General features: G+C 36.7%; 1 protein-coding gene across 1 annotated transcript; it reads left to right on the forward strand.

Moving 5' to 3' along the window:
• Nucleotides 1-6,042: 6,042 nt before the first annotated feature.
• LOC144440571 (ciliary microtubule inner protein 2B-like) lies at nt 6,043-15,275 on the forward strand. Its single transcript, XM_078129957.1, has 6 exons — nt 6,043-6,104; nt 11,244-11,479; nt 12,286-12,458; nt 13,106-13,244; nt 14,040-14,261; nt 15,079-15,275. The coding sequence occupies exons 1-6, from the start codon at nt 6,043-6,045 to the stop codon at nt 15,174-15,176; spliced, it is 930 nt and encodes a 309-aa protein (XP_077986083.1). The 3' UTR covers nt 15,177-15,275.
• Nucleotides 15,276-15,575: the final 300 nt, after the last annotated feature.

Below are 15,575 nucleotides of genomic sequence, written 5' to 3' on the forward strand. Positions count from 1 at the left end.
TATTACAAGTATAACAATATAAATTTCTATACAACAATTTCCATAAAGTGTTCAAGATATATTTATTACCCCTGGCATGGACCAATAATGGCACAGCAGCCCTCTAGTATACAAGCCCTGCTTCCTCTATAAGTCCATTTGATTAAATCCTTTGAAAAGGTCCCCATTTATACAGCGTGGATGACTTAGGCCCAGTCTTGGTTCAAATTGTACCCAAAGACCTTAGCTATTCAGAAACAAATGGCAGCAAGGATATTGGTGTTTCCATATTGGTCTGTCAAGTACCTCATGAACTGAAATTATAGTCTGGTGTGGGCAAACTGTTTAACTTCCACAGGAAATCTTCAGTTCAGTGATGTACTGTAATTTATAAAGGTTTCTGATGCTGTAGCACCTTTATAGTTACCCAAAAATGCACTTTGTGTCAATGAGGGCGCTTGTCAAGAATTTACCAAAATGGTCACTGAGGGCGCTATAATAACGCTACAGAACAAATTCAAGAGGTTGGTAAAGACTTCAATAAAGCCTTAAATGTATATTTTGTAAACAAAACAAAGCAAAATAAATGTCTGATAATCAATACCTTTCGATGAAACAATTTTTTTTTATCAGCTACTTAATATTTTGATTTTATGAGTTTTTTATGGGAGCTTTAAAAATTTTTGACCAAAACCAAATTTTCTTCCTAACTATTTAGATGCTTGATATTTTGTCGATATTTGAAATGTGTAAATAGTTAATTATGAGATTTCATAAATGTTTGTGGGTGAGCAGGATTTGGAATAGGCAAGTGCAATGTTGTCAAATTTTCATTTACGTTTTTCATCAACTTTGATTTGATGTGTTGGTGTATCGCACCATCACTGTACTTCATCTAGCTATCTCTGCTAAATTGATATAGATTTCACCGTAAACAAAAGTTGCTAAGATTTCACTGTATTTCTCTTTTGTTTCTTGACCTTTTTTTTATTACTTGATCATTCATTTCAACCTTGAAGAAAACATGGAGGCTGTTGAGAGCTGATCACAAAATCAGCTATTTAGCAAGTTATGCATATTGATGAGATGAACAAAATAAGTAATACAAAACAAAACAAAATTGTTTTTTTTGAGTTTACATATACCAAAGGATTGACATGTGTCCAGCCATGTGTTGTTGCCCAACTTTCTCTTACTTTGAGACAACGAGGACAAAACAAGGCTCAGTTTGTTCCAAACTGTATTCTTAGTCAGATACAAAATGTATAAAACTTTCCCAGGGTAAGCAAAATTGTTCACACTTCTATATGTGGCCAGCCTTTGGCCAGTCATAAGCATTCCAGTGTACAAAATGTATACATGTGAACACCTTTTGAATGTCAATGAATATGAACTATTAGGATGCTTTGTTCTATACCAGTTATTTATTCATTTCACATCACATTCCAGAAGTTCTTAACTATATAGTATTTAAAGTCATCTAAGAACCTTTTCAAAAAACAACCTGTAAAATGTCATTTTGAAATTTTAATATCAAAACATTTGGATTTATAACATGGATATATTCCAAATTTAAAAGATTCATAACATAATTGATATGACCATTATTACATGATATACTTAACGATATGACCTTTGACCTGTAGCTCGAACAGAATACGCTATGAGTGATACCATTCAGATTGTAGAGATGATACACCTAGAAGTTAAAGTTTCAGTCATTTATCAAGAGTTGTTTTGTCATTCTGAGGACAGTATATTGCAGTCTATTGCCTTGAATTACATCATAGCATTCTGATGTTATCCGCCAGTGTATTTATCTTATTAAGTTCATCATTAGGGTGTATTATTGAGTAAAGGACAGTATGGCCTAGCAAATGTAAGGTATATAGAGATAGGGGTATGGCAACTTACTATGTAAAGTTTATTAGACACAGATGAAAGTAGTCATATTGGTTATATTGGCAATTGATTTTTTTGTTTCCATATATTTTTTTAACACTTTCCATTCTTATTCATTATCTTGACAACAGTTGGAATATTATTTTTGATAAACTAAGACAGACATAAACTAGAACTTTTATCATGGCATGTAGTAGGTTACATTAAATGGATGATTATCGGTGCCTTTATGATGTGGAGAGAATCCTCCTGTAATCAAGATGGTTCAAATACTAGAAGTCCCTGGATATGTACACTGGAAATCAACAAAAATGAAATACTGCATGGGTCTTCCTGTCATCATCATAAACCACAGCCTCTTGTAAGGCACTGTCCAAGATGCACCGTCAAGATTTCGCAGTCTTGCAGAAGAAATATTAGCTCTGGTTTGTGAGAATGCTTCCTATGGACTGAACCATTCTTTCATGGCTTCTAAACTTACACATTTTACATGTCTACATATATGTGATGATCTATACATGCTACAATTATTGTTTTAGTCATTTTGATTAATCAAGGCATAATGACTATGCTATCCATCTCTCTGTTTGATAGAGAGATAGATATTATAGTTATAATGCCTTGATTATTCAAGATTGATTTTACTTTGTGTCTATCTTGTTGAAATTAATATCACCACTGTAGTGTTTATTTTTATGTTATACACTGTATTTATTATTCTAGTTGCTAGACCCTCTTCTGCTAACTTTAGCAGCAACGTTGGTCACGTACCTGAGGGCTTGCTGTCCTCCATAGGGACTGAACAGAGCTGCTGTCCCCTCTACCTTTTTCTCCTTGTATTTGGTAACCTTCAACACACAGAGACCCAAGGTCTTACCATATGAGACTAGATATTTATTAGTCTGAGAGGTGCAGCATGGTAAAGTTTTACAGAAATGAAAATAAAGTTTACAAAAGTCATTTAAAAAATTATATATTCGGTTTCATCATATTCAGACCAAAAATTGCATTAGCATCTTGACACAGCATTTTAGATTGCCCTCACAATGGTGAAAAAATGTGAAGTTGATTTTAGAATTCAAATAAAAAAATAAACAAAAAGTACTTATTTATTTATATTTCTGAATAAAAAATTTGGGTACTTATGTTAGTTTTGGTGGTCACTGACAATAAACCAAACCTTGTTTGTTTTAAAAATTTCCTCAAGAATTTTGTTAAAATGTAAATAATCACTAGGTTAAAGAAATTTGATAAAACAGTCTAAGTGGCAAAAACTACTAGAAATCTTCCAAAAGGTTTTTTGAAGAATTTTTCGATTTTGAACATACAAGACCATTATATGTATATTAATGCATGTACTGTATCAGGGAGATTACTTGAACATTCAAAACACGAGTTCTATTTAAAGAGTTTGCACATTATAATGATATTCCACTAAATTCCAGGATCTAGTCATTGTTACTTAATCAACCGAACTTATTGTGTTCTGTCCATCTGAACAATTTCATTTTTTTTCTTCAAAAGTTTATATTGTAAATAGTTGTACAGTGTTAAATGTCAAAACATATTTTGTAAGTTTTTTTTCAAAATTTATTAAAATATATTTGGTGTGGAATGTTAATTTTTAACTGTGTTTTACGTTTTTAACAATTTCCAGACAGTAGTTGCTTAGGCATTTGCCAATTTTAGCATATTTAGAAAATGGTAAGAAACTTCAAATAAAAAGATCAATTAATTGAAAGTAAATAAGATTCTGTTGAGTTTTCTTATCCTGCCTTATACACCACCCATCCACCCCATCTCACCCCTGCACACAGACAGACAGACAGACAGACACATGCATGCATACAGACATACATACATACATACATGCATGCATGCACGCACGCACGCACGCACGCACGCACACACACACACACACACACACACACACACACACACACATACATACATACATACATACATACATACATACATACATACATACATACATACATACAGACATACATACATACATAATGCAGACAGACTCAAGTCAAAATTTGCATGGTGTGAGTATGCTACAGCCTCGGTATTCATTAGACTCACCTTCATCTGAGATGGGATATACAACCCACCAAAAAATGCCAGTGTGTTTGCTTGCTTGTGGTAACCAGTAAAAAAGTTTCATACCGAGACATACGATGTATATTAGTGTTGGTATAGTAGTTTATCAACGGCATAAACACCATAGGAGCCAGGATCCCATAACTGTGTTTACTGATAGAATGCTACATGTTATAACAATTGAGTATGTTAGTGTTACACTGTAACGTTCACTGATAAAAACAAACGGATAAAAGTGTCAGAGAACCTACATGAGAGCCCCGCCGTTGTTTTTGTATTGTTGTTTTTACTAAATTTTGTCTTTGCATGAAGTCTTTCCTTTAGCTCACTTCATTCAAGTAAACGCACCAATGTTTTTTCGTGGGTTGTAAGTCTATATGGTGATGTCATAAGTATAATCCGAACGAATGTACTTATTCATCCAATCTATATGGAAAAAAAATCCCTAGCAACAATGACCTTGCCCATAGCAACAGAACATTTCGTAGATTTTCGGGATAAAACAAATATGAATATGAGTGTACTAAGAAAAAAAGCCATCCAGACTGAGTCTAGAAGTATCAGTCGCCAGAGGCCATACATTCAACAACTGCATGACTTTTTGACAGTGGATTGGGTTTGGACAATGAGTTTTTGGCCCTGAACTATCCATATCAAGTCCTTATTTCATGTTTCTCATCGTAACACTTGAATTACAACGGGTCGGTCACGGTTGAAAAAAAAGGTAAATTGGAAAAAATGTATGAAAATAAGGTCGGTGATGCTTTCAGTACGTAATCTTAGTTTTACCAGTCTGTAGGCCTCAGTAATGGCAGAGGGATGGTAAGCACCGTTCAACGGTCCTGAATTTTAGCGAAAAGTTAGCCCATAAGCTTGTACATGCATGTGGTGTGTTTCCTTCTTACCATCAGTTACGCGTTACGTCTAATTGTCTGCTTACAAATTTGGGCCATACCGGTAGATGGTGGAATTCTGTGATCAGCTTCTAGAAATGTATGGTAGGCCTGGCCATGAGAAACAAGAAAATAATGTTACCTCTAATAATGAAATATTCGATAACAACGCCATTGCCACTATTTTTATAAGACATGCGCACTGTGCGTCCATAATACCACATGAGACTTGCAATTGAGATGCAGTTGACCAGTCATTCGCTCAAGTAGAAATTCATTTGAAAGACTTAGTACACAACGTGAAAATCAAACAAAAAAACCGTTGTTTTTGTACTCAGCAATGATGCTAATCACAAGTACAAATGTAATGAAACAATATAAAGACCATGTCGCATTCGGAAAGACATCATGATCATACGTATGTCTGGAAATGTGATTAATCTGCCATGGAAAAATGAAACAAGCGTAACAAGGAAAGGATTCGGGAATGAATAGAGTTCATGGAATCGGATACTATATTGTAACTTAGTAAAACAAACAACTTGATATGTATCGTTGCTAGGCAACATTATGCAAAATTTGTATCTATTATCATGATGAAAAGATATTATTGCAAAAGTAAAAATCCACTTTCTTGATGCATTTTCCGTAATGTTTTGCTTTGTAAACAAACTCCTTGGAAATCGTTCTACCATTGCTTTGGAATTTCTCGCCAACCCCCTTCCTCGTTATCGTTTTGATTGTCTCTGGGTTTTGTACACTTCCGATGAAAACTTTTCAATTGACAAATAGGTATAGTCGTAACAATCGTAATGGACCATTATTCCATTGCAAAGTGTATTAGTCCTCGTTATACTTCATTGCACTGTGGCCATTTTCTCTTTATAAATAATGCATAATTAAGTGCGCATAGCAGTGACATAAAAACATAACCACCCGGTCTGTATAGCAACCACCCGAGTGCTCTTGGCTTCCTTGGCAACCACAGCAGCCACGCTATTGTTCAGTTCGAACGCACAGACCTGAATGGCACACAGTGTATGATTGTTGTTCGCACATTGTTACGCATTCCCCTATGTAGCCGACTAGAATTCCCCTCTAACCGAAAATCAGCGCATGAGTGGGCATTTTTTTGGCAGAAGTAACCGAAATAGCAGCGAAAATGCCGCAAGGAAAGCCGGGGAAAAGCATTTTGATGACTCCGGACCCCTACCATACCCCAGGGTAAGTTCACCGCTAAAGTTACTGTTTATATTCGAGCATCATTTGTTAACACATATATATGACGTTTTCCAAGTTGTTGCCATGCGAAACTGATTCAATCGACATCATTTTGTCTCGTTCATTTTTAGACTGTAATCTTAGATTTAAATTTATTTGTTTTTAAATAGTTTGTTGACTGAACTACACAGAGATTTGATTTATTAAAATGTCGATTTCACGCCGTTGTTCTTTACCTAATAACCGATTTCAGCGGTTGTCATCGTGGTAGGATTACATAGAGTTACACACACAGAAAAAAAACACCAGACCTCGACAAATTTGCTTTAAAATCAATGGCTGTGTGAGAAGTTTATTATTTTGTATTTGTAAAAATTATAAGCCGATATGAAGAGCGTTGTTATGGACTGTTTACGTTTTACAAGAGAAGTGTGATTGGTGGCCTTTGGTCGGTCCATTCCTGAGTCGCCCAGCAAACAGATGTACAATTTTCAATGTTGTCAAAATTCAAGTAGACTAACTACATGATGTTAATCCATTTTGAGTCCATTACGATTGAAAGAATCGATTTTTATTGAGTGCGTTATTGCTACTGATAGGGGGAATTATTATTCGTCATAGTTGCTTCCAAATAAATCACCCGTTCCGATTTCATCTCAGCACTTAAATCCCCTCCACATGCATGAGTGTGTACACTGAAATCTCACAAGATGACCACGGTGAGAAGTCAACTTCTCAGAGCAACTCGATACCAACAGCTCTTAAACCTTTCAATCCCTAGATCGGATTTGTGTGTGTGACAATAGTACGGGAATTTAGTTACACTTAACGGTGTTATTTACCGGTTTGCGTAGAACTGTATTATTGATACCGTGATAACTTAGATGAAATATCGATTCGCGAATTAGCTAAGGTTACTCCGGTTCACACTCGCCATAATTTACCTGGTAATGTGACCGTGACTCCACCGCAATACTTGTCATCACTAGGTGATATGTCACCAAAACATATAGTTATGTTTTCTAGTACACAAACACATGTTTATTGCTTATATTATGTAAACAACGACCACAGATCGGGAGGAAGAAGTCAAATATTTTTGAACACGATGAAGTGTTGACAAAGTAGCATGATCATGAATAACGACGGGAGCAATTCCTCACTGTTGTAGGCTAAAATAACTTCTTTTTTAAAGTTGAGAGAGAGAGAGAGAGAGAGAGAGAGAGAGAGAGAGAGAGAGAGAGAGAGAGAGAGAGAGAGAGAGAGAGAGAGAGGGGGAGAGAGAGAGGCGCGCATACATACACACACACGTACACAGAGACAGAGAGACAAAGATAGTGAGACAGAGACAGACAGGCAGACAGACAGACAGACAGACAGACAGACAGACAGACATACAGACAGACAGACAGGGAGGTGGGAAGAGAGGGAGGCAGAGAGAGAGAAACAGACAGACAGACTTTCAGACAGATAGACAGAGAGGGAGGAGAGGAGAGGAAAGTAGAGAAGACGGAAAAAGGAAGACAAACTGACACGAGACGGAATGGCGGATAGGTGGAGCGACATAGACGGACAAATGGAAATATAGTGAGAATGTCAATCAACGAGACATTGCAATAAGGAAAAATGGAGCGGGTGACAGACAGACAGACAGACAGACAGACAGACAGACAGACAGACAGACAGACAGACAGACAGACAGACAGACAGACAGACAGACAGACAGACATAGACAGAGAGGGGATACAGAGAAGAGAGAAATTGAACATAAATCTGTAAACAACAATCTCAGTAAAGACAGACAATGAAGACGATAAAATTGGATGACAAGAGAAAGAAAGTGAAAAGAACGAACCGTCTCCAAAACTTCGGACAAATAATGATGTCCATTATATCATTCCCTCTGTTGCCATGGGTGACAAAAAACAATCATATCTAAATCTGACAAACAACATACTTATTCATGGCCAACTAATATTAGGGTTCACTGGACTTGACAGGAAAGTGATCTTTACCAAAGTGGCACTCCTGATCCTGTCAATTGAGTACTGAAATCAGACACTGTACATGAAATGTATATTGAAATGTACACAATGTTACCATTTGTCACAATACACAAAGAACATAATAGGACCACGGGGTCGCAAGAACCAACCACCGTGTTGATTTCAAGTACAAAAGTCACGTGTTGTGAGTCCACATACCATATCCCCTATAGTGTTGTGGGATGCATGGATGGAAACAATGTCGTTCGGTGGTATGTTGTCATTTAACAATAATGGCACACGACTGGGAACATTGAATAAAGGGATTATCGATATAACAGAGTTATTGTACTGTATTTGCAAGAAGGGATTATCTAATTGTAAGGCCATTATTACGAAGACTCTTGAAAGCCACTTTGTTAATTTCCAAAGGACAACATTTACTAAAGTTGTTCAAATTTTAGTTCCATGGATACCTCAGTAAACGTCAGACAGTGTAGTGTTAGAGAACAAGCCGGCCTATAATTAATGTGTTGCACTACTTGCAAATATTTCTGAATTTGTCCTATGTTCTCCAATTATGACACAAATTTAAATCGCGCCATTAAATTGTGCAACCGAACTTTGACATTAAGTTTGTTGTTGCCTGACAAAGTATATGGTGTAACGTACCAGAAATTGGTACGGTTATAAGATACAATCTGATGCTTGGTGTCAATGTATTATGTTGACGTCGAACCATTCATCAAAAAAGTAATGGTGATATGGAAAAAAATTGTATTTAAAAAAAAAACGAAGGGGGGAGGGGAGTGAAGGATCAAGGATTCAATGTGTGATGATCGATCTTCCAGTGTTTCCACACACACTCTTTAATTTGAAGTAGAAACTTTTTGACGTGGACTTTGTTATTATCATGGGTGTTTTAGTCGACGAGTCTATGTGTCTAAAATCCAAATCTCACGAACGTTTTCAGTTGAATGCAGTTATAACTTCCAGGGCATCTGTTGTCGTGTCCTACATCGTAAACTCGAGGTAAACAAACTGAATCTTAAGGATCAGACTCTTCATAAAATAGATGAAGAATTTATCCATTCGTTCCCCCCTCCCTGCCCTAAATACCGTAAATATTATGTTATAGGGGTAGTTTCTACGCAACTAAGCAATTCGGCCACAGATAGATCAGTCAGTATTAATAGGCATAGTGTCAAACATTTCATTAGCTCGATGGAATAAAACAAGTTGACACTTACACTGACCAGCACTGACGATACATATTGTCTTGTGTGGATTCTTGGGGTGAATTTGAAGTTATTGACAATGATCTGACCAGTGGTAGTGATAGGTAATATTCACTCTCTTTTTTTCTGTGTGTTGTTTTTACCTTATTTCTAGCGAGGGCCAGGTGCGTGTGTGCACTGTACGGACTCGAACACAATTTCGGGAGACCTGTCGTTGATGGACGTATTTTCATTACCACGTTGTACGTCACGTCACCTTACTCAGTCTTTATTATGAACTTATTGACTAGTACCAGTTACGCGTAAAAAATGTTTTATATTTTTTTACAAAAAATCTGACTTATACACAACTTCCCAAACATCTTCAAAAATATTGATTTTTACCATGGACAGACCGATGTGATACAGTATGCCCCCCCCCCCCCCCATTTATAAAAAAACCAACGATAATGCAAAACTCGTGTGTTTGTGGATCACGTTTTATCTAGTGACTATGTATCATAAATGTAGACAGTAGCTAGTAGGAGTGGTATTTTATCATGTGGGTTTGTATTCATGTATTCGACATAGTGGAAAAGTTTCGATTTTAATAAGCATATTTGCATCTTATTTGCATTTGATTAAACATCATAATATACAGAGATTGACAATTGTGACGTCATGTAGAACGTTTCAGAACTGAGAAAGTTAATAACTGTGTCAGGACACTACACAGCATTACACTTTAATACATTATCTTATTTAATTCAGTTGTAATGAAATAAAATAATAAGTCTTGAAAGTGCATTGCAGGATTTACAAACTTATAAACTAAAGTAGTTCATCAACTGTTCTAAATAACGAAATTGTTCAGTTCATGATCACAGACTTGACTTGCGACTTGACTTTCGAATATCGCGACTTTTAGTCTTACCGGTGGTGCACACAGAGCCAAGTGTAGTAAAGGACGCGACGGCGATCGAGTTCGTTGAGTGGTGAAGGTGGCGCGGCTAAGTGGGACAAACTTCTACTCACGGTTCTTCCATTGTACCGAACTGTCCTCGAAGTATTTCTCCAGACTTTTACGGCAATATCTGCACAATTCCATACCATACGTCAGGGCCCGCTTACTGTCATCGACGTCCAACTTTACGAGAACGACATTTAACTCCGCACATCTAAAGTGAAGACGGACCTCCTTTGACGTAACCACTGAGAAAACTTCTGGAACGAGTCGTTGACTGCCTCAACTCTCAGCAATTGTATAAAACAGCCGATGTGGCATTGTATTCTTCGCTATTTAAAGACTGTGTCAATTAATAGTTCGTGTATACACCTGGTCATTAACATAATGCATAACAAATAAAACAGGTGGTTTAAGATCCAACCAACAAAAAACTCTTTATCGTCACAAAAGATATTTGGGAAGTCATGGTGATTGATATGCCGTGGTTTGACCTATGAAACGAAACGTACACGGTTTAATTTGTGAACTGACATTCAACGATGAATTTTATTATGTATATTTCTTAGCGAATATCCGGACATTTTATTTTAAAAATTGTATGTAGGAAGGGATTGCTATTTAGATCAGCTCATCAAATTGATGTATTAAATGGACTACCACAACACGCTTATTTGAATATATTGTTCTACTCTTTTTTATGCCAAATTGTTCAGGTCAACGACCTACGTTGCGTGTTCAATATGCTGTGGTTACTAGTATTCAATGGTCCAGTGCGACTTCATCATAGTAATTTATTTCAATGTTGAAAACGGAAACATTTTGTCCAATGTCACCGACCAGTGATTCCCTGTCTGACCACGACGTCACACAGAAAGTCAGAGATGTTCTTCTTGTACTTATGTATGTTATTTTGGGGACTGTTGTTCAGAATTCCACGTTCTCATAAACGTGATGTCACACTTTTCATTTCCAGGTATTGTGGATTTTGTCCCCAATTCAAATACCAGATTGGTGAAACTTTCGGCAAAACAACATCCAGGCTTCTTACCAACCCTGAAGTTGCAAGCTCTGGTCGTCCTGTACTGGCCGAGACATTCCCTCGCCCCAGCACAGATTTCGAAATCGATGACCGCTCGGAGTTGTTGAGAACTCGTACCCAGAGTTGGGGTGACCAAAAATTGGTAGATAATATGGTACCCGGTTACACAGGTAATGGCAATTTAAAATAGATATAACTTTTGACAAGATCATATTTAAAAGGATGTTGTTGCTCTTATCAAAACCTAAGAAGTATACCACCGATACTTGGAGAATGATGGCTGATGGTATAGTGCTGTCAAGTCATGATGCCAAGCTTTAATAATTTAGCATGTGTTACTAGTAATAGGTGGCTCCATCCACAGTTGGTTGAAAATAAATGAAACTGTCGATTTAATTAAAAATTCGGTTTAATCAACTACTTTGTATTCAATCCACAATTTGTTCTTGTGTCGATTAAATTGAAAATGCCATTTAATTAAACTAGTACCCACATTGTATTCACAAGCCGCCCGATTTAATTAAATGCACAATTTAATTGAATCACTTGGTATTCCATCCACATTTGTTTTGGTTTTTTAATAAAAAAGCGTCAATTTAATTTCGAATGCTGTTTTTAAAAAAAAATCTTCCTGTCCAGAGTAGACGTTGATACAGTATTACAAGAACTGAATACAAAGCAAATTGTAAACAAATTATGTAAATCCGCAAATGAACAAGTCCATAGGTGTGGACGACAGCGTCAGTTTTTATTTTGCGTTCACTAATATCCCAGGCCACTACAGTGGTCTCAGCTAATGCCAATTATGTGAGTGTCTCAAAAGTGTAAATGTTTAAATGTCTATTGTGATAGAGTAACCGACACAGAAGAGATTGCATTAATACACAAATAACTGCTGCTATCGTGACTTTAAAATATTGTCTATTCTGTTGTTATTCTCACTGACAATTCTGAATCTTTTTCTTTTCCTCATCAGGGTACATCCCAAAAGGTCAACATTACTTCGGCACTAGGTACGCAGAGAGTTCTCTCAACGCCATTTCCGATTTCGAACGCGACCAGAGAGCGCATTCCCGTAAAATGGCCGAATTACAGCACATCAATAACATACAATCTGGTAGAATAAGGGATCCTAGTTCCCAAAAGCAGGTAATGTAACAAGATTCGTGACATGTAATTTCATTATTTTCAACCATGCCATCAAACAATCATACTTTAGGAACGCTCATTGTCGCGAAACAACGAGGTCTTTTTTAAGGCAACCGTAAACTAAGCTAGAATGATATAACAGTGGAACTCCCCCCCCCCTAAATAAAATAAAATAAATAAATAAATAAATAAATAAGTAAATAAAAAAATAAATAAATAAAAATAAAAATAAATAAAAATGCCTGCTTAGTTGCAAATTTGTTGTAAATTCAAACTATTTTCTACTGTATTACTACTACAGAACTCACTGTACGTATCATTTGAGTGTATTCTTTGTGAATAACTGTGATTACGACCCTTTCGAATCTATAACGTTTTTGATAATTGCTCATGTGGTCCCTAAACTTGTAAAAAAATGTCCAGACCTATACGATATATAACCGTTGTTCAAACTAAGCATAGCATGAAATTTTTGAGACGTAAATTACGATGGAATGTTGTAGAGTGTGGCAAATTACCCCCTTATGACAGGGCCTACCATATATGGCAAAGTATGTGATCGCTTGTCAACCAATCACATTTACGCATATCGTGGTAAGCATATTATGACTAAAAATCATGTTTGTCTGTCCTTCTCTTTATTACAGTTGATTACTGCACGTTATCCATCACCGCTGAAAGCCATCTCGCCTACTGCCAAACCATATATATCATTGTACTCAAAACAACACCCTACGTCACCATACAATATGGGTCATGACAACCCTAAGAAATGTTTTATGTCAGGTAAACGATTGATTATTTCTTTGATTGGGTCATTATATATGATCAATCAATCGATTAATCAATCACTCAAGTGTGCCGTGTTTTTTTTTCTTTTTTTCTTTTTTTCAATTGCGTGGCTACAGGTTAATTTGACTCTGTGCTGAATTTGTATAGGACCGAGAGATGAGATACGAGTCTGTTAATATGGTTTAATCGATCGAAATGATTGAATCGTAGACTCCACTGTCTGTGGTTGAACGATTGATTCTGTCGTTGTTTATCGTATACTTAATTAGTTCAATGCAAGATGAAGTTCGTCGAGCCCTAACTTGGCGCTGTATGATTGATTGATTGATTGATTGATTGATTGATTGATTGATTGATTGGTTGATTTATTGAGTGATATGTTATAAATATAAATATATATAGATATTGTTAGTTAAATGTTTGTTTGTTTGTTTGTTTGTTTGTTTGTTTGTTTGTTTGTTTGTTGATTTGCTGGCTGGGTTGGATAGTTTTTTTTTAAATTATATTTTGCGATTGAGAATCAGTTAAGATGTGACAAGTATGTTTATGTATGGATTGATTGATTGATGGATTGATGTTTGACATAACTGATCAATAAAAATGAATCAGTAACTGTGATGAATTCTAGCGATGAGAGGTGATGAAATAGATTTTATTAATTTTTTCCTTTATTTTCATATAATCATTTTGTGAATCAAATAATTCAATGAAATTCATGGATATCATAGATATTATCTCATTTCAACCATCTTTGCTTTTGCATGTGCAATATTTAATCCTGTTCTCTAGGCTATACTGGCTTCGTTCCTAAAGCGAGAGGACTTCTGGGAGTTGGGTATCCCCAGCTTACTCATGATGCATTGAATGAATTCAGCTCTGAATGCGGTATAGTAGCTGGAAATAGAAACCAGCCTGTAACTCTAGATCGACCTGAGAGAATTGTACGTGACACCAAACTTATCTACCCTATCAAGTCTGGACTGGTGCCTCATTATACCGGACATATACCTGGTACGTCAATCATCTTGTAGAGATCTTATTGATATATGAAAATGGTTGTCTGTATTTGGAGGGGAAGGTGGATAGAGGAGGGGAGATGGTAGGCGACATAAGAGAGGGAGAGAGATACAGAGACAGACAGACAGACAGACATACAGACAGACAAAGAGACAGACAGACACTGTCAGACAGACAGAACAGACAGACAGACAGATGTACAGACAGACAGACAGACAGACAGACAGACAGACAGACAGACAGACAGACAGACAGACAGACAGACAGAAATAGAGAGAAAGAGGGAGGGAGGGGTGAACGATGTAAGAGCTACACGAGGAGACAAACAGACAGACGGAAAGGCAAGAGTGAGAGGGCGACATACCGAGGAAATGAAGGGGTAGAGGAACTTAGAAGGTGGAAAGAGAGCGAAGTGATTAACATCAAATGAAAACAAAATTGTGTCTATGATGACGCAATTTAAGACAAATGATAAGAAAAGAGAAAGAAAATGAACCATACATATTTCGTTATTTCTTTCACTAGCTTTGATTCCGAAACAGTGTAAATACGTAGGAAGAGTGGCCAATTTGGCTCTGTCTGTCTGTCTGTCTGTCTGTCTGTCTGTCTGTCTGTCTGTCTGTCTGTCTGTCTGTCTGTCTGTCTGTCTGTCTGTCTGTCTGTCTGTCTGTCTGTCTGTCTGTCTGTCTGTCTGTCTGTCTGTCTCTCTCTCTCTCTCTCTCTCTCTCTCTCTCTCTCTCTCTCTCTCTCTCTCTCTCTCTCTCTCTAAACAAATGATGATACACATGCACCATTATTTTCTCTCTTGTAGGTCAGAAGTTTCGGTATGGTACCACTTTCGGTCATAGCACCCTTAATGCGCGAAGACTTAGACGCGAATCCGATCTCCTAACAGCAACTGTGTACTAGGAACACAATCCGAGTACTTTCCGAACCTTTCCGAGCCTATCCGAATATCCGTCCACACAGAAAAGAAGAAAAGAAGCCGAGAAAAACTCAAAAAAGAAAAAAAATCAACATCTGACTTGTGTTAATTTCATCAGAACGTGATTTAGTTGTCCATTGCAAATGTGAATATATATGTCAACATTGAAGTTGACGTTTTTTTGGTTCAATTTAGTCTTTGACATTAGGACATCAAATGTAATATTGTGTCAACTGATTTTACTTGTATAATAAATAATTGCATGGACTTTGATGGAAGACATCAGTGGAGTGAGAGAATGGATGATACAACGAAGACAGCTTTGATCATATAATTTGATAGTAGATAATATTTACGCATGGGATTGCTGACCCAGGACCAGA

Source organism: Glandiceps talaboti, chromosome 10 (assembly GCF_964340395.1).
Source record: "Glandiceps talaboti chromosome 10, keGlaTala1.1, whole genome shotgun sequence".
Lineage (NCBI taxonomy): Eukaryota > Metazoa > Hemichordata > Enteropneusta > Spengelidae > Glandiceps > Glandiceps talaboti.